At 58.0% G+C, this 16,763-nt stretch overlaps 2 protein-coding genes across 2 annotated transcripts; both read right to left on the bottom strand.

The window, feature by feature from the left end:
• Nucleotides 1-349: 349 nt before the first annotated feature.
• LOC121916925 (E3 ubiquitin-protein ligase TRIM50-like) lies at nucleotides 350-5,813 on the bottom strand. The gene is given in 7 exon segments (XM_042442488.1): nucleotides 350-1,795; nucleotides 2,420-2,570; nucleotides 2,995-3,225; nucleotides 3,610-3,705; nucleotides 4,228-4,497; nucleotides 4,499-4,685; nucleotides 4,803-5,813. Coding segments are annotated over 6 exon segments (1,539 nt in total). The 5' UTR covers nucleotides 4,652-4,685; nucleotides 4,803-5,813; the 3' UTR covers nucleotides 350-1,157.
• A 144-nt stretch (nucleotides 5,814-5,957) lies between these two features.
• POM121C (POM121 transmembrane nucleoporin C) lies at nucleotides 5,958-15,796 on the bottom strand. Its single transcript, XM_042442586.1, is given in 14 exon segments — nucleotides 5,958-7,963; nucleotides 8,256-8,390; nucleotides 8,654-9,850; nucleotides 9,852-10,553; nucleotides 10,875-11,090; nucleotides 11,314-11,416; nucleotides 11,944-12,068; nucleotides 12,245-12,318; nucleotides 12,526-12,638; nucleotides 13,488-13,662; nucleotides 13,904-13,984; nucleotides 14,127-14,303; nucleotides 14,589-14,822; nucleotides 15,345-15,796. Coding segments are annotated over 14 exon segments (3,879 nt in total). The 3' UTR covers nucleotides 5,958-7,868.
• Nucleotides 15,797-16,763: the final 967 nt, after the last annotated feature.

The raw sequence follows: 16,763 nt of genomic DNA, 5'->3' as shown, positions 1-16,763 counted from the left end.
GATGGGAACTGTCCTATATGCTATATATCCCTATGACAGAATAGGTCATAGGGTCGCCATAAGTTGGAAACAACTTGAAGGCACATAACTACAGCAGCATTCACACACGCACACATATAAAGTTATAAATACATATATATAATTATACACACACGGTTACATAGATAATTAGAATATGTGACTGACAGAATGTGCGATTGATTGACAGAATATGTGATTGGTAGAGTATGTGGCATATATTTGCCAAAGGCAAAGGAGCTGGGCTTGTGCTGCCCTCTTGTGGCCAAGACCTGGCCCTGCAGCAGCCCTTGCTTTGGATGCATGTAAAGAAATCAGACAAGACCACACATCTGGTATGAGCAGTTTAATTGATCCTTGGCAATTGACACCTGTGGCCAACTGAATTGACATAGCACCATGTGCCCCAGACTGGCAGAGTCCTTGATGCCCAAAGGGGCCAGGGGTCCACACTGGCGCTTCCAGGGGGTGGCTGTTGTGAACCAAAGAGGAACTCCAAGCCAAGAGAAAGGTTGAGGAATCTGTCTTTATTCAGTCTTGTGGCACCTTAACACCATCATTTCCTTCCTGAATGTGGAGTGGGGAGAGCGCAGGACTGGCAAATGTTGCTGGGCTGCAACTCCCAGCAGCCCTCCTCAGTGTGTCCCAAGGGCAAGGGGTCATGGGAGTTGCAGTCCAACAAATCTGGGGGGTGGCAGATGTTCCCCACACCACTTCCAGGCCTGAAGCAGTTCTGCCCCTGCTTGGCCATAGAGCCCATTCCTATCACTGCTTCAATCACCGACAAATGTGCCTTTCGCTCAGAACCAGAACCCCAAGAAATTAAAACGGGCAAAAGGTTAAAAATTCCTAACAGTAAAAATGGCCAGCCGTCCTTTCCACGCCTTTCCTCTCTCCTCACATAGGGAGGACCCCCATAAAGTCACGCGTCCCCCCGCATCGCCCCATGGAAGAAGGTGGCTGCTCTTTGGCAAAGGACCATTAGCCAGAACTCCGGATGGTGTTTGTGGTCTTGCAGCCTTTTTCCAGGGGCTGCAGAGTAACTACAAAGAGCTCAAAAGACATTTGCAAGGACATCGGGAAACTCGGCCGTGGCAGAAGCCAGTCGACATGCAGCCAACGGGGCACTGCTTTCCCGGCTACAACTTGGTGGGCTGCTCAGGGTCGCTGCTGCGGTCGCCGCCGCTGCCGTCCTCGGCACCGCTGTTGTCACCTTGGGCTTGCAGCATGGCTTGTGTGGGCAGGATCATGGGCAGGGCGTTGGTGCCCCTCTCGTGCCAGCAGACATCCAGCAGCGGGTAGAGCTTCCCCTGGAACTCAGCCTGGAAGGCGTAGATCGGGAGGAGCTCATTGGGGCTGTCGGCGTTGAAGAAGGCCACCTCCCCCCGTTCGTAGTGGAGGAAGACCCCCACGCGGCGGGGCCTGGACGTCAGGGGCAGGGCCACCCGGGGGCTGGCGAAGGCTTCGTAGACCTTGCCCTCCTTGAGGCCAATGAGCCAGGCCCCTTGTTCGGGGCTCTTGCCCAGCTTGCCCTTGCGGCTGGCGGTGGCCTTGACCACCCCCAGGCGCCAGTGGCTCTTGCCCCCCACTATGACCTCCCAGTAGTGCTGCCCCCAGGAGAAGCCCTTGCTGGCCAGGACGCAGGTGCTGTAGTCAAAGCGCTCCGGGTGGCTGTTGCGCCGCTGGGAGAGGAGGCCGCACCGGACCACCGTGTTGCCCTTGGAGAGCTCCAGCATTGGGTGGGCGCTCTCCGGGTCCAGCTTCAGCGTCTCTGGCGCTGGGAGAGAGAAGGCCGTCAGGGGATGGTTTGTGGGAAAGAACAGAAAGCAACACAAAGTAATGTGCGCACAGTGTACACACAGCATGTAAAATCCCATTACTTTTCCCAATATTGCAAGTATGGAGTGACTTCCCAGACACCAGCAGGAACCAGGCTCCTCTCCCAGAGCTTTAGCTGGACTTAACAGGAGCCCTTGGCTAGAAATGTCAAGGCACTTCTAGAGTCGCTCTGATGAGGCACTCTTACGTTTCACACAGTTCTCTTTACCAATCAAGTGTTGTAATGAGTGTTGTAATGAGTGACTACAATGGGCTTGTTCTCAAACGCTGCTGTGAGGCAACGGCACTCTGGCGATGTCGATGATGGGCAAGTTGCAGCATCCTCTGGCCATTCTGCCAAAGCAATCTCACAAGATGTGGCTACCCCTGTGACCAGTCACCAATCTTCCTCTTTTCCCACACACCCCTCCGTTTGCACACTCCTTCCTCCATGGATGTAAAGCCTTCACTTGCACACACAATCCGAGGAACACTCACACCCAAATGTGGAGGAGACGGAGGAGGCCAAGTCCTCCTGCCCCCCCATCTGCCTGCCCCCTTTGTCCCATTCCCCACCTCTTACCTGGGAGGACCCTGCGGAGCAGCCGCTTCCACACCATCATCTGGACGTCGTCTTGGTGGAAGCCGGGCTTAAAGGAGATGGCGGTGAAGGTGCCCCCTTCGGCCGGGTGCTGATGGGGCAGTTCGGACCTGGAAGGGAGGGAGCCATGTTTCTGCAAAAGAAGAGACACAGAAGACGCCGTGAGCTTGTGCCATGAAGACACATGGCAAAGAATGCATGTGCACAAGTACACACAGACGCACTCCTGGCACGCCTTTAGAGGGCTCATATTACAAGAAGGGACATCAACAGTTTTAAGAGATGCAGACGATTCCACATTGCTAGGAGGAAACCATAAAAACTTGGAACCGCTACTGAGCAAAGTTAAGTGGAAAAGCAGGGCTACAGCCGAAGCTTAAATGACTGACACAACATTAAAATCAGGGGCGAAGATGCAGAAACGGTCAAATATTTTCTCTCCCATAGCTCAATATTTACTCAGAACCGTATCTGTCGCCAAAACAAGGCCAAGACTCTCTCTGGGCCAGGAGCCCTTCCCTCCCGGTGCCCTGGGCATCCCAGCCGCAGCCACGAACCCGGATGAAGTCCAGTTGGCTTTCGTTGTTGAGGCTCTGCAGTGAGTCCTCCAACTCCTTCAGCTCCCGGAGGGCGTCCGCTGCCTGCTCTGCCTGGACCTGGATGGAGGCCACCAGGCCGGCCACCTGCCTCTCGATCTGCCCCAGGAACCGGGCCTTCTCCTCGTCGATGTACCTGTGCAGCTCCTGGAACTGCTTCCGGATCACCCACTTGAAGACGTCCGACTCGTTCTGACGGGGGACAGCCGTAGGAAAAAGTTACCACCACGATGGCAATGCCAGGCCCATTTTGTGGCCATGCTGTGCAGGGGGCAGCTTTGGCTTTTGGAGGTGACCTGACTCTCCCTGCAAAGCCAACCAGGACAATACTGGCAGTGGGCAGCGACAGGTGCTCTGGAATTCACCAGGCAGGGATGAATTCACATTTGTCCCAAAGCATGCCTCCTGGCATTCCAAACACTATCAAGGATGATGGCCAGGAGAGTATCATCCAATGGGTTGTACACACTTGGTGTGTCCTTTCACGGTTGGCATTGCCCTTCTGCCCTTCCATGCCACTGTGTGACATAGGAGGAGGGGAGCGTAAGTGGGGGTGTGGGCACCCTCCATGCTCACCGCAATGCGCGTCTTGTTGTTCATCAGCCGGCTGACATGCTCATCCAGGTCCCTCTGCTGCTGCTGCACCCCAGTCATCAGGACAGACAGCTCCTCCTGAGGATAAGGAAGGCTTTAGTCTCCTGGGCTGGCATTGCCCCCCTGGAATTAGGCTCCCCATTTTCAAAGCGGTGTGCGATTCTGAACCTTTGGCTCTCAAGATGTTTTCGACTTGGGCACCCAGAATCACTTTGTTTCCAGGCAGGCAGAGAAGTGGAAGGGGCGTTTCTAGCTTTATCTTGTGCCCTTTCCAGTAGCTGGCACTCTGTGGCACAGATCTGCTTTTCTGCCTCCCTCATACAGGGCAAGGCTCCAGTGCCACCCCCTCTGCCCTTGACCAGAGAGTGGGAGCCATCCTCCACCACATGCCTCATCGCCATGTGAAGCCACCCTGACCCACAACACCCCACCCCATGTGTGCCATCACCCCACATGAGAAATACCCTTGGCCTAGAGGGATGGGTATGTGTGGGAGCAGATCATCCTGCTGTGAATGAATTATTACTAGACTGGCATGGTGTGCATGCAGGAGCCCTTGCTACGCCCTCCCACCTGCCCCCCGCCATCCGCCCCACCTGCCTTCATCCGGCTGTAGACGCTGGAGACGGGCGTGACCTTGTGGTGCCGGTGGGTGCCGATGGTGCCGCAGAGCCCGCAGATCACGGCCCGGTCGTCTTCGCAGAAGAGGCTGAGGGGGTTGCGGTGGTCGGGGCAGGACTCTTCACAGGCCTCGGGACCACTAGCGCCACAGCCTTCCCCCGCGCCACGCAGGGCCTCAATGACGCGGGCCAGGCTGACGTTGGGTGGGGAGCTGGTGCAGTCGACAGCCTTGCGGCAGACAGGGCAGAGGAAGGGCCTCTCCGGGCCCCCCCGAGAGGGAGACCACACAGGGCTTGCAGTAGGAGTGCCCGCACTGGAGCATCAGGGGTTCCCGGAAGACCTCCAAGCAGATGGGGCAGAGGAGCTGGTCCTCCAGCTGGTCTATGCTCATCTTCCGAGCCATCGTTGGGCACAGAGGCAAGGCAGGCCGGCAACTCCTGCAGCGAGAAGAGGGGCAGAGATAGGGAGGCCCACCCCTTTCCATTGAAATCCTGCCCAAAGGGACAAAGGGCACACACACACCCATGACCCACGGGCAGCCCATTCCTACATACCTTCCACAGCAGCAGCAGCAGCACCAGCTGAGTGAGGTCTGGGGTGAAGGCCTTCTCTTTCCAGTCCTGAGCCCAATGTCCTTTTTTTCTTCCAAATGTGGCTTAAAGCCCAGGAGGTGCAGAGACAACCGCCAAGGCCTTGCAGCCACGCCAAGCTTCAGCTACAGCTGAATGGGACAGAAGTGCCCAACGGCTGCCAAGTCCTCCTCCGCGCCAGGCACACACCCCTGCTGTGCAAACGTACCTTTACCTACCTTGAGGTTCACCTTGCTGAAGAGGTTTCCCTTCCACCCACCAGACGTGTTTGCGGATGCACAGGCCCAGCCACCCCCTACAGCTGGCAAGGGGCCACAGGGGCCTGGCATGGGAGGCCACCATGCCCCTCCGGTGTGCGAACTCTGATTGGTCTCAAAGGCGCCAAAGGACGCCTGCTATTCACAAGCCTGCCACCAAAGGTAAAAGTCAGTGCGATTGCGTGGGCTAATTCCCTGGTCAGGGTGGCTAGGGGATGCTGGGAGCTGCTGTCCCAGACAGCTTCCCCAACTCTTGGACATAAGGGTCCACTTGCATGGTGGGGGTGGAGTGAGGCTGAGGAAACAAGTGGCAAAACTGGGGCAAGTCGAACAGGGGCTTCAAAGGCCTCAAAGCTTTGGGGGAGTGGGGCTGGGGGTCCCCCTCCCCACCATTTTGAGCAGCAGCTCAGAATGTGTGGGACCCAGGGGCACTTCCTCAGTTGGAACAGCAATGCCCAAGAGGATGCCATCTACACCCACGCCTCCAACTCTTGGCCCTTTCCCTCCGAGAACCAGCTAAAGTCCTCCAGTGTTAGGACTGCTGTTTGATGGCTGTCTTAAGCCTCAGAGGTGAGGGGCCAGAATGGGACCCCTGCTCCCCCATCCTCTCCAACTTGAGGTGCCAACCACTGCTCCAGCTGGTCTTGTCTCTGCATGTGGGTCCAGCCCTTTGAGTTGACCACCCTGGTCTCTTGGGATGGGCTTGCTCTTCAGCCACCCCCACACCCCTCTCCACTCACATTTGGTGCAAAATCCATGTTGCTGGCTCACCAGGCGCTCCACAGAGCTGGGAGAGCCCAACAAGGGCACCGGACGTGGCACGCTGGGCCCTGGGCCAAACACTCAAGCAGCCAGGCACCAGTTCAAGCAGTCTCGGTTTTATTTTAAATCAACGTAAGCAAGGAAAAGAAATTGCACATTCACACTAAAACCCTCAACAGGAATGATCCAAGTCTTTGTTGCAACATTTTAAAACAGAAGAACGCCAACCTGCTCCCCGCTCGCGTCCATAAACCTTCCCTTCCACATGCCGCCCCCACGGCCCCACGGCCCCCACCCGCTCCTGGCAAAAGGCCCTTTCTCTCTCTTTCTCTCAAGCAGGACAGAACAGACAGAGTCACATCCACAGTAGAAAACAGAAACATGAAACGCTGGCCTGGCAAGACGAAGAGGGAGAGAGGGAGGGAGGGAAGGAGATTTGGGAGATTCCCCCCCCCCCCAAAAAAAGAGGTCCCATCCCAAGGGGGTCTCTTCCGTCTCTTCCGCTTCCTCTTCCTCAAACCGTGGGCCAATTCCCTAACAAACAGCGCTGTACTTCCACGCCTCCATGAACCAAGCTTGAAGGAATTCAAAGGCAATTTAGCTTAAATATAAAAATAAACTTTTACTTTGTTAAAAAATGTTTAAATATTATTATTATTATTATCATCTTTTAAATTTAGAATGAGGCAGGCTCTGCACACACTCACACCTTTCTCTCTGATGGAGGAAAAAGAGCTGGCAGCCACCCAGAATGTGTGTGTTTTGGGGGGCTGTCTTGGGTTTCAGAGGGGCTCCTTCCCGAAGGGGCAAAGGGGAGACCGCTGCTTGCCGGAAAGCGGCCATAGCCTCTCTCCATTGCTCCCCAGGGCAGCTGGATGCCATCCTAGGCAGGAAAGCCCCAGAGGGAAGGTTCTGCTGTGTTGGTTTTCCAGGTGCGGCTCTCCTGCAATGCCCCTTCAGAGCCACAGCCCCTTCCCCTTCCTTCCTCTGCCCCCCGTGGGCAGCGCCAGCCTCCCAAGCAGCAGAGCGCCTCACGCGCAGGTCCACGCCACGCACACACACACCTCGCCACGCAGCGATGCAGCCACCGTCCACACCCAATTTGGCGGGGTGCGTCTCCGCTGGAGACAGGCGCCCCCAAAAATGTTTACAGCAGGTCCGGCATTATCAACATGCCGCCACACATACAGTTCAATTCTTCCTCCAAACTCGATTCACAGAGTAATTTTTTTTCTTTTAAAAGAAAGGAAAGAACACAGACATAGTGAGTAAAACACAAGACAGGGGGGGCGGGGGGGGGGGGGGGGAAACAAAAGAGGGGGCGGGGGAGGGGGGCCTCCTTCCCTCCTTCCCTTGCCGGGGGCTCAGGAAAGCAGGGAAGGGGCACAACCCTCTGGCCCACTCCCGCCCCAGCCAGCCCCACAGCCAGCAAGAACATTGGTTAGTGCTTCCGTGAAAGATCCCTCACCCCCAACCCCAATAAAGAGGGCTGAACCCAGGAAGCCTCCTTGGAAGGGGGTCTGCCCTCCCGGGCAGAGAGGCTGCCTGGCCCACAGGAGGGACCAGGGACTTTCGCTCCAAAAGGAGTCTCCCAGCCCAGAGAGGAAGGAGCCGGCGGGGAGGATGGCTGGCTTGGGAGGGGTCCAAAAGAGAAGACGCATGCAGATGCTAGCCAAGCACCCCCGGCCCCCCAGAAGAGGAGAGGGACGAGGCCAGATGAGGGAGGAGGGAAGATGGAGGGGGTCTGGGACGGAAGAGAAAGGAGCAGATATGTACAAACGTTTCTCCAGACTCCGCCACAGACTGTTCAAGTAAAAAGGGGAGCGGGGTTTCAGAGATCTCTCTTTGGCCCAAAGGGGACCCAGTGGGTGCCACAGAGAAAGACAGGCGCCCACAATAGTCAGTCCCGCTGAGGGTGCGCGCCGGAGGAGGAAGCCGCCCGCCCTCCTTCCCTCCCTCCATCAGTCAGTTGTTCAGCAGGGCGGGCAGGAGGGACAGTCCAGCCACAGGGTCACTTCTTGCGAGTGTGCTGCCTCCGGGCCTGGAGGCGCTGGCGGGCCCCCGTCTTGGCTCCTGCCCCGATGGAGAAACTGGGCACCGAGGGGCCTGGAGGGACAAACAAGGTTGTCGCCATCAGCCAAGGCAAGGCTACAGATGCCCCCCACCATAGTGGCTCAGCTGCCTTTCCAGGCCTTTTGCCCCATGACACAGGTGCCCCCCCACCCAAAACCAAGCACTACAGCATGGAAAACAAATTGGAGCGGAATCCTCCCTAACCTTATGGCACATCCATGGCAGATTTTTGCTAGTAAGGAAGCAGGTTCACACAACCTGCCCAAGGAAGTCCTTTGCCCCAAAAAACCTGTAGCTGGTTGGTGTGCCCCCTCCCATGACTTACTGAACGTGGGCCCTGCTCCTCCAAAGGCCGGGGTGACAGGTGTCCCGAAGGAAAGAGTGCTGGCTCCCAGCGCGGCCCCACTAGCAGCTGCGGATGCTGTGGGAGTGCTCTGCCCAAAGGTAGGGGCGGGGGCTCCTGGAAGGCAAAGAGGAGGGTTTAAAAGCATTTAAAATCGTGTTTAAACGTCAAAATCAAAGACATGTACAGCCCATTCAAAGGCCCTTCTGTGCAAAACAATTAGACGTGGAATCACAGAAGCACACAGCTGACCATAAGGGCCACCCAGTCAACCCCCCTGCCATGCACATAGACTCCCTAGTACAAGCCTCTGTCAGCAGCCTGGCCACAGCAGTCTACCTGGCGGCCTTTGCCCCTTTGCCTCACCAAAAGGGACTCACCTCCGAAGGCTGGCTTGCTCTCTGGAGTGCCTGTGATGCCAAAAGCAAAGCTGGAGCTCTGGGCCGGGATGCCCAGCGGGTTTGTTGCCAAGGAAGATCCAAAGGGGGTGGCAGCCCCTGTCCCCGCGCTCTGCCCTCCGCCAAAGCTGAAGCCAACGGAGGGCACTCCTGTGCCAGCAACACTGGCAGCTGCCCCAATGCCAAAGGCGCTGCTTCCTGCTCCTGCTGCCGCCGGTTGGCTGGAGGCCCCAAAGGCAAAGGGAGCTGGGGCTGGAGCCCCAAAGACTGAGCCGGCCCTCGTGCTGCTCCCACCACTGCTGGCCGTAGTCTGAGTGCTGGAGCCAAAGCTTGTGCCCGCCGCGGTGGTGGCTGCCCCAAAGGAGAAGACCGATGTAGAGGATCCAAAGGCAGGCTGGGATGCGCTCTTGGCCCCAAAGGATACCAGGGACCCAGGGCCACCAAAGGCAGGCTGTGGGCCACCACTGCTGGCACCCACACCAAAGGCCGGCTGGACCACTGAGCCTGTGAAGCTGAAGGGCGTGCCAAAGGTCACCGGTCCTGTGGAGGGCTTGGCAGCTGGCGGCTGACCCTCCAGGGCTCCTGTGTCAAAAGTCAGTTGGTTGGGCTCTGCTGAGTATGGAGGAGGGGGTCCTTTAGAAGCTGTGCCAAAGCCCCCACCAAAGGCCGAGGGGCCCAATCCAAATGTCAGGGAAGGCTGTGACGCAGCCGTGACGGTGGCGGGCATGGTGGTAGTGGGTGCCACGGAGGGGGCTGTCAGGGCCACGGAGGAGCTGCCATCGCTGCTGCTAAAGATGTTGAAGCCGCCAGAGGCTGTAGCAGTGGTGCTAGGTGCTGCCTGGGGGGTGGTGCTGGAGGCAGAGCCAGCTAAGGGGCCAAGCGTGGAGCCCTGGGTGCCTGCCGGTTTGCCAAATTGGAACAGGGGGGCCACTGCAGTGACAACAGTGGTGGTGGATGGGGCCCCAAAAAGCAAGGGCTGAGAAGGCAGGGCAGCAGGGGCCGCAATTCCGGAGGGAGCCACTGGCACAGCTGCAGGTGTGGTCATGCCGCCACTGCCACCAAGGCCTTGCAGGCCAGTCCCGAAACTGAAGACAGGCTTGCTGGCAGAGACACTCGTGACGCCAGCTGTTGTGGAGAGCAAGGAGGCTAAGGTGGAAGTGGTGGCCGCTCCTGCCGCAGAGGGATCAGGGAACCCATGAATGCTGGACGCTGCAGCAGTGGCGGCGGTGCTGGCAGGGGTAGAGGCTGGCTGGAAGGTAAAGGGCGAAGAAGACGCTGTGGTGGTAGATGTGGGCAGCCCCCCCGAAGATGGGCTTGAAGGTGCCAGGGCCAGGGGCCAGAGGAGGATGTGTCACGGAGGGCAGAGTTCCAGGAGAGACAGAGAAAGTTCCCGAGGTGCTGCCTGTACTGGATAGGCTTGGGCTCTCGCTCTTGGCCAGGGCGCCGAAGATTGGCTTGAAGACTGGTGCAGACGTGGCAGCGGGCAGAGAGGAGGGTGCGGTGGTGGACGAGGAGGCTCCTGCCAAGGGCTGGCTATCTGGAGTACTGGTGAGGATCCCAAAGAGGATGCTGGGCTTGGGTGCAGAAGAGGGCCTTGCTGGGGTCTGGCTCAGCTCAGAGGATGATGAGGTGGAGCTGGTCACCGGGGTGCTTCCTTCGCAGGCAGGCTGGGCAGCACCAGAACCAGGAGGAGGAGGAAGTAGAGGAGGGGGCGGCAGGGCAGCAGTGCTGGTCAGGGAAAGAGGGGAGGCAAGAGGAAGGGGCTTGGCTGCCCCCTCTCCAGAGGTCACAGGTGTCGAAGTGCCCAGGGGCAGCGAGGCCGAGGCTAGTGGCAGCGGAGGAGTCTCTGCAGTGGTGGTGGAGGAGGAATTGGCCCCTGGATCTGAAGGAAGACAAAGAAGTGGTAGAGGTCTCTCACTGCGACAGCCAAGAGCAGGAGAACAGTCTCCATCCTGAAAGCCAGCTCAGTCAGTCAAAAACAGCCTGATGCCTATCCCTGCTTGCATAGGGCTGAATTTGGGGGAAAGGCAACACTGCACCCAACCGGAGAGCAGGTCACTTGGAAGTTTAATCTGCCTTGCACAGAGATAGGCAGAAGATCCTCTGGGGAGATGTGGACCCAGAGCCCTCACAGCCAGCCCCACTAGGAAGCTCCCATTCTCCCTTCCTCCCGCTCCCCACTTTTTTGGAGCTGATCACTCACCAGCCTGCCCTGCGGTGCTCTGGGCATCCTGCATCTTCTTCAGGCTTTCCAGAAGGGGGTTGGAAGCTACGGCTGTCGAGGGAGGCAGTGACCCAGAGGGCTTGGCAGGCAGTGCCAGTGAGAAGGTCAAGGGGCTGGGCACAGAGGAGGAGGAGGAGGAGGAGGAAGAGGAGGAGGAAGAGGCAGCCGTCTCTGCAGGTGGACTGAGGGCAGAATCTGCAAGGCAGGAGCAAGACCAGTCAGCACTTCCTTGCCATCTTGGGGGTGAGAGAGCCCACTGCCCCTCACCTGGCTCTGGCTAACTAAGGAGAACAGTGGCAACCAGGCCTTGTTTTGGGAAGAGGGGACTGATTCACTCACATCCAGACCTTGACACAAAAGGGAACTTGGAGCAAGGGAAGGCAGGGAAAAGGCAGGGAAAGGGGTATAGCTCTGCTACCTGTTTTGTCCTCCAAGACTTTGTTGAATAACTGCAGGGCGGCCTCCTTTTCTGCATCCAAATCTTCTGAGGTGACTGGATACCCAAGCTGAGGTGGGGGAGGCTGCCAGGGGAACAGAAGGGCACCCGCAGGAGTGTCTCTGATTCTCCTTCGAGGGAGCGTGCCCATTCCCTGCCCTGGCAACCAGGTCAAGGCTTTGAGGAGTCTCAGGCTCATGCTCCTTGGAAAAAGCGGGTGGGAAATGGCACTGTGCCCAGGAACTGATTTTCTCCCCCGGGGAAAAACCAAGAGGGAGAGTGACCACTTCTGGCCTCAAAAAACAGACACTTTTGTACAAGATGGAACAAAATGAGCTTGTTTAACACCCCATTTGATTCAAGGAGGGCCCTTTTTCCCTCCCTGATCTAGATCTAAAGAGACCCAGACCCTGTTGAGATACTGAGCCACAAAGCCAGAGGCGGACACCTCGCTATGGCCTTTTCCCAGCATTTGGTCTCCCCCACATATCTGCACAGCGGTTGCCCCAACAGCTGCCCTGGACTATCCCAGTCCTGCAGGGCATCCCTCCCCCGGACACCTTCCTTGTTCAAGGGAAAGGTACACAAAGTGCCCTGAATCGGAGGACTCACCAATGTGAAATGGTCGCCATGGCGAGTCGAGAGCAGCTGAATCTTCCGCTTGCGTGTGCCATCACTGCCTGAAGACGAGAGCGAGGCCTGGGGACTGGGTCTGCTCTGCAGGGCCGTCTCTGCAGCTGTAGGAAGAGGATGAGGACAGATGACAGCGCTGACTAAAAGCAGATATTCACATCCCCTCTTAGCTTTTTGGCCCAACGTCTTCAGAGCCACCCCCTGTGCCCCCAAGGCTCATTCCCACATCCACCCTGGTTTCTGGCCCTTCCGGGCACCTGGTATAGTGCCCCGCACTCACCTTTCTCTGCTTGCACCTCCTTGTCTGCCTTCAACGGTGTGGAGGTGCTGGTCTTAAGAGAGTCCTCCTCCTCCCTGGAAGAATGGCAGAGAGAACTCTTTGTTCAGTTCAGTCACTGACTCCAGTTCCGTCTTTCCACTTTAACACTGCTAAGCAGCACATATGCTAAAAACAGCCTTGTCTGGGGAAGGGTGTCTTCTTCAAGGTCCAGCCCTCCCTTCCAGCTTCCTCAATCCAGCACAGCCCCAGTCAGAAAAGTGAGGAGGGGTGGCGGTACTCACGGGAGGCTGCAGTTGGGATACCGTGCCTTCTTGTTTGGCCTTTCCGGTGTCTGAGAGCAGGGGGACGTGGGACTGGAAAGAGGAGACGCACTCGGGCCGCTTCTCTTCCACAGCTGGAAGAAGTGAGACAGAGACAGGTACCCTTAGAAGCATGGCAAGCCTCTTGTCTCTGGCTCCATGGATTTAACAGCCTCTTCAGACAGAGGCTGGATGAAATTTTAGTTACAAGGAACAACAAGGAAAACCAGGAGCAGAAGCCTTGGCAGACGGTGCGCATACGCATGCATCCCACCCAAGCCTTAATCAAACCCCAAACAACTTCCCTTCAGGGGACTGGAAGGGTCCAATGAGACCATGCCCCATTTTAACAGTTATCATACAATTACAACTACACTGGTACCCCGGGATACGAACGTGCCGCGATACGAAATTTCCGGGTTACGAAAAAAAAAATTAATTAATTATTTCCGGGTTACGAAGGTTTACCCGGGTTGCGAAAAAACGCTGGCGCTTTTTAAAATGGAGCCGCGGCGGAGCCGCGGCTTTTCCCCATTAGCGCCTATGGGGATTCGGCTAACGAAAGACTTCCGGGTTACGAAAATGGCGGCGGAACGAATTAATTTCGTAACCCGGGGGACGAGTGTACATGAGCAGTCAAGGCTTCAAAAGAGCAAGAGCGTTGCTAAGTTTCTGCAACAGCCTTTGCTAACTCTGAGCAGTTCATTACATCAGACGCTCCGAGAGGCTTCCTTCTGAGCAGACAGGCATAAGGCTAAGGTCAGCCACCATAAATCTAGAACCAAAGCCTCTCCTTTTCTTTATGACCACTGTTGGGTCTCCACTGACTGGCCCAGTCCATGCTGCCTATCATCAGGAAGACCAGATCCACTCCACCGGAGGGAAGGTGCCAGTTCCCGGTCCCCCCCCCCCCCCCCCCAGAAGCAAGCCACGCGGCAGCATACCAGTGAGAGGCCCCGCGTGGAGCTGTAGGAGCTGGCGATGGCATTGCGGATGGAGCTGGGGATGCCGCCCCCCGAGAGGCTGTTCAGGGAGCTGAGGGAGGACGTGCGGGACCTCTTGGAGCAGGACTCCTCCGAGCCGTGGGAAGAGAGGAGGCCCCGCTTCAGAGAGCCAGGCCTAAAGAGAGCCAGGCAGAGAGAGGATGGGCCAAGCTCTGCCGTCAACCGACCCAAGTCCTAATGCACCCAACCACCTCCCAGCAGCTGGGGACAAGGAGTGCAGTAAGGGCACCCACCCGTGCGCATGCAAACCCCTTGTGACAGAGGAGAGGGAGAAGTTGCTTCTCTTTCCCATTCCATCCTCTCCCTTTGTGGCCCAAAGGAAATCCTTCTTACTTGGCCACGCTTTCAGCACTTACTTGGGTACAAGAGATGCTGGGGCTCCGTTGGCCACCAGAGGCTCAAAAGCAGACTGCCCGCTCCCTCCACTATCATGGCGCCTGCAGGAAAAGCAGCAAGGAGGGCATGGAGCAGGTGGAAGCTGTACCAGGTATGGCCCAGACAAAGTGGCCGACTCACTGCCCCCTGGCAGCAATCTCTTCCAGCCCCAGGTTCCCCCCCAGAGAGAGGCTTAGCCCATACCTCCGCTTGCTCTCCTGGCCGCCAAGGAAGCTCCGGTGGTCCTCCTCCTCCTCCTCCTCCTCCACAACCCTCTTCCGGCTCTCCCTGAGAGCGCTCAGCACTGTCTCTTTCGCACATGGGTCCAGGGTGCTGTTGGAGGTGGGCGAGAATGATGCGGGAGAAGACAGCTGCTCCAACCTGTCCAAGGAAACGGTTGCTCTTACTTGGGTGCTGGGTTTCCGCCGGCCCCACAAAACGGTTCCCCAGAGCCAGGTCTCCCCCATGCGTCCCCTCAGGGGTCCTCTTGGGGGAAATGGCCTGGTCCAGTCACAGACTTCAGGGCTGAGGAGCGACCTCACAAAGGCAAGATGGTGATGCCGTATAGGAAGCCATTGGAGGCCCATGGAGAAAGAGGGTGGCAAGAGAGAGGGCCTCTCCTGCAAAGAAATGCCCCATTTGGGGTGGATCATGGAGGGGACTCACAAGAACGAGTGTCCGATGCCGCTGTCCGGCCGAGCGATCTTGACCGTCACGGGGCTCTGGACCATGCTGGAGTTGTGAGCTGAGAGCCGGCTCTTGCGCCCGTAGCCGTCCCAGCAGATGGAGGGCAGGGTGCCCAGCGAGGCGTACTGGGCCTGATGGATGGGGTACCTCCGGCGAGGAGGAGGAGGAGGAGGCAGCACAAAAGGAGGCGGCAGCGGAGGAGTGGGGCCTTCCCTGGAAAAGGGCAGAGGAAAGAGGGAGAGGGAGGCACAAGCCTTTGGGGGCAGAAGAAGAAGCCTTCCCCAGGCGCCCAGAGGAGAGGAAGCATGGCCCAGGGCTCTAGCACACCATTACTAGGACTGTTACTTAGTGCCATGACTCAGAGTCCCTCCAGCCAAAGGGCTCTCAGAGGGGCTTTTGCACCGTCAGCCAGACCCTTCCCTGCCCTGAGGCTTACCATCGAAGGCTCACAAGCCCAGGAGGCCCATGGGTGCCCCAGGCAGGCTTTGGGGAGAGGGGCTTCTCAGGAGGGACCCTGGGCCATGGCTCCTGGGGGGTGGGGGGTGGGGGGTGGGGGCTTCAGGCACCAGTCCCAGCCCCTCGACTCTCCCTCGTGGAGCCCAAAGAGGGCCACGCGGGGAAGACTCCCCATTGGCCTCTGCACCGAGTCCTACAGCTCTTGCTGCCCACTGCTCCGGGTCCATTCAGGGCCAGGCCCCGCTCTCGCGCCCTCGGGGCATGTGCAGAGTGCCTTACCTATAGACGCGGCTGCGGCGCCTGCTGCTGCCTTCATTCCCTGCGGCGGGGCCTCCGTTGGCCAAAGGGGCGCCCTTCCCCGGAGGCGTGGCTCCCGGGGCCCGCTCCCTGCGAGCCGCCCAGGCGCCCCCCCGCCGCCGCCGCCAGGGCCAGCGCCAGCCCCGAGGCCAAGGCCGGACACAGCCAGGCCAGCGCCAGGAGGAGCAACAGGGCCGCCGCCGCCGGGGCCCAGGGCAGCGACACCAGCAGCAGCAGCAGCGCCCCTTCCTCCTCCTCCCGCTCCGGCGGCCAGCAGCGCCTCCTCCCGCTCCGGCTCCTCGTCCGCGAAGGGGCGCCCCATCCCCGCCCGGGTCCCGTCCCGCCCCCGCCAGGCATCCGAAGAAGGCGCCAACGGAGGAGGCCCTCGCGCACCAAGACGCCGCCGCTGCCGCCGCCGCGCTACGGACCGGCATGCACCGCGAACGCACGCACGCAAGGCACGCACGAAGGGGCGTGGTCGGGAGGGAGCAGCACGCTCCGGACTACGACTCCCAGCAGGCCTCGGGCGAAAGGGGGCGAGGCCGTGCGCAAGCCACACCCCTTCGCCTTCGCATGCCGTTGCCTCTCTTCCCAAGAAAGGGCGGGGCCACGCGCAAGCCACACCCCCTTCGTCTTCTCATGCAGTTGCCTCTTCCTGGCTAAGGGGCGGGCCACTCACAAGCCACACCCCTCCCTCTTCTCATACACACTTCTCTCTTCTTGCCTAAGAAGGGGCGGGGCCACGTGCAAGCCACACCCCTTCTTCTCATGCACACTGTCACCTCTCTTCCTGCCTGAGAAGAAGGGAGCTTCGGAGCATGGGAAGAGCGCATTCTTACACCCCAAATAATGGACCGTGAAAGACCTCCTATATCCTATATCCACTGACCAGAAGGAGACCCTGGACACTGCCGGCCAAGGGGCTTTTTCTTATAGGATCTAAGAGTTGGAAGACAGCCCCAAAAGGGCCATCCAGTCCAACCCCATCCTGCCATGCAGGAACTCTCCATCAAAGCACATGCCAATTGGGGAAGAACTTAAGGCAGTATTAGGGACTGATCTCCGGAGGGTTTCTAAAACTGTCCATGTTAAAATATGGGTTTGAATATAAATTGTTTTAATGCACAACTCCCCTTAAAACACACCATTTATACTTAAACTCCATCAAAAGGCTGTCATTGGTCAGTCTGCTGTTCCTTGCCTCAATCCCTGGGGAGAGGCGGGTAATGAGAATGAACTGTTATTAATATTATTGTTACTAATAAGGGCACAGGAGTCAAGGAAGCCGCCATTAGTAGACGTTTCTAAGAGGGGGGGGCTTATATTTTATACAGTATTACGTAATATATAATCGCCTGAATATGTTTTTTATATACAGCATTTGGAAATTTTAATAAACAA

Source organism: Sceloporus undulatus, chromosome 11 (assembly GCF_019175285.1).
Source record: "Sceloporus undulatus isolate JIND9_A2432 ecotype Alabama chromosome 11, SceUnd_v1.1, whole genome shotgun sequence".
In the NCBI taxonomy this organism is placed as follows: Eukaryota; Metazoa; Chordata; class Lepidosauria; order Squamata; family Phrynosomatidae; genus Sceloporus; species Sceloporus undulatus.
The sequence above is the reverse complement of the archived record's forward strand: the minus strand, read 5'-3'. Positions and strand labels throughout refer to the sequence as shown.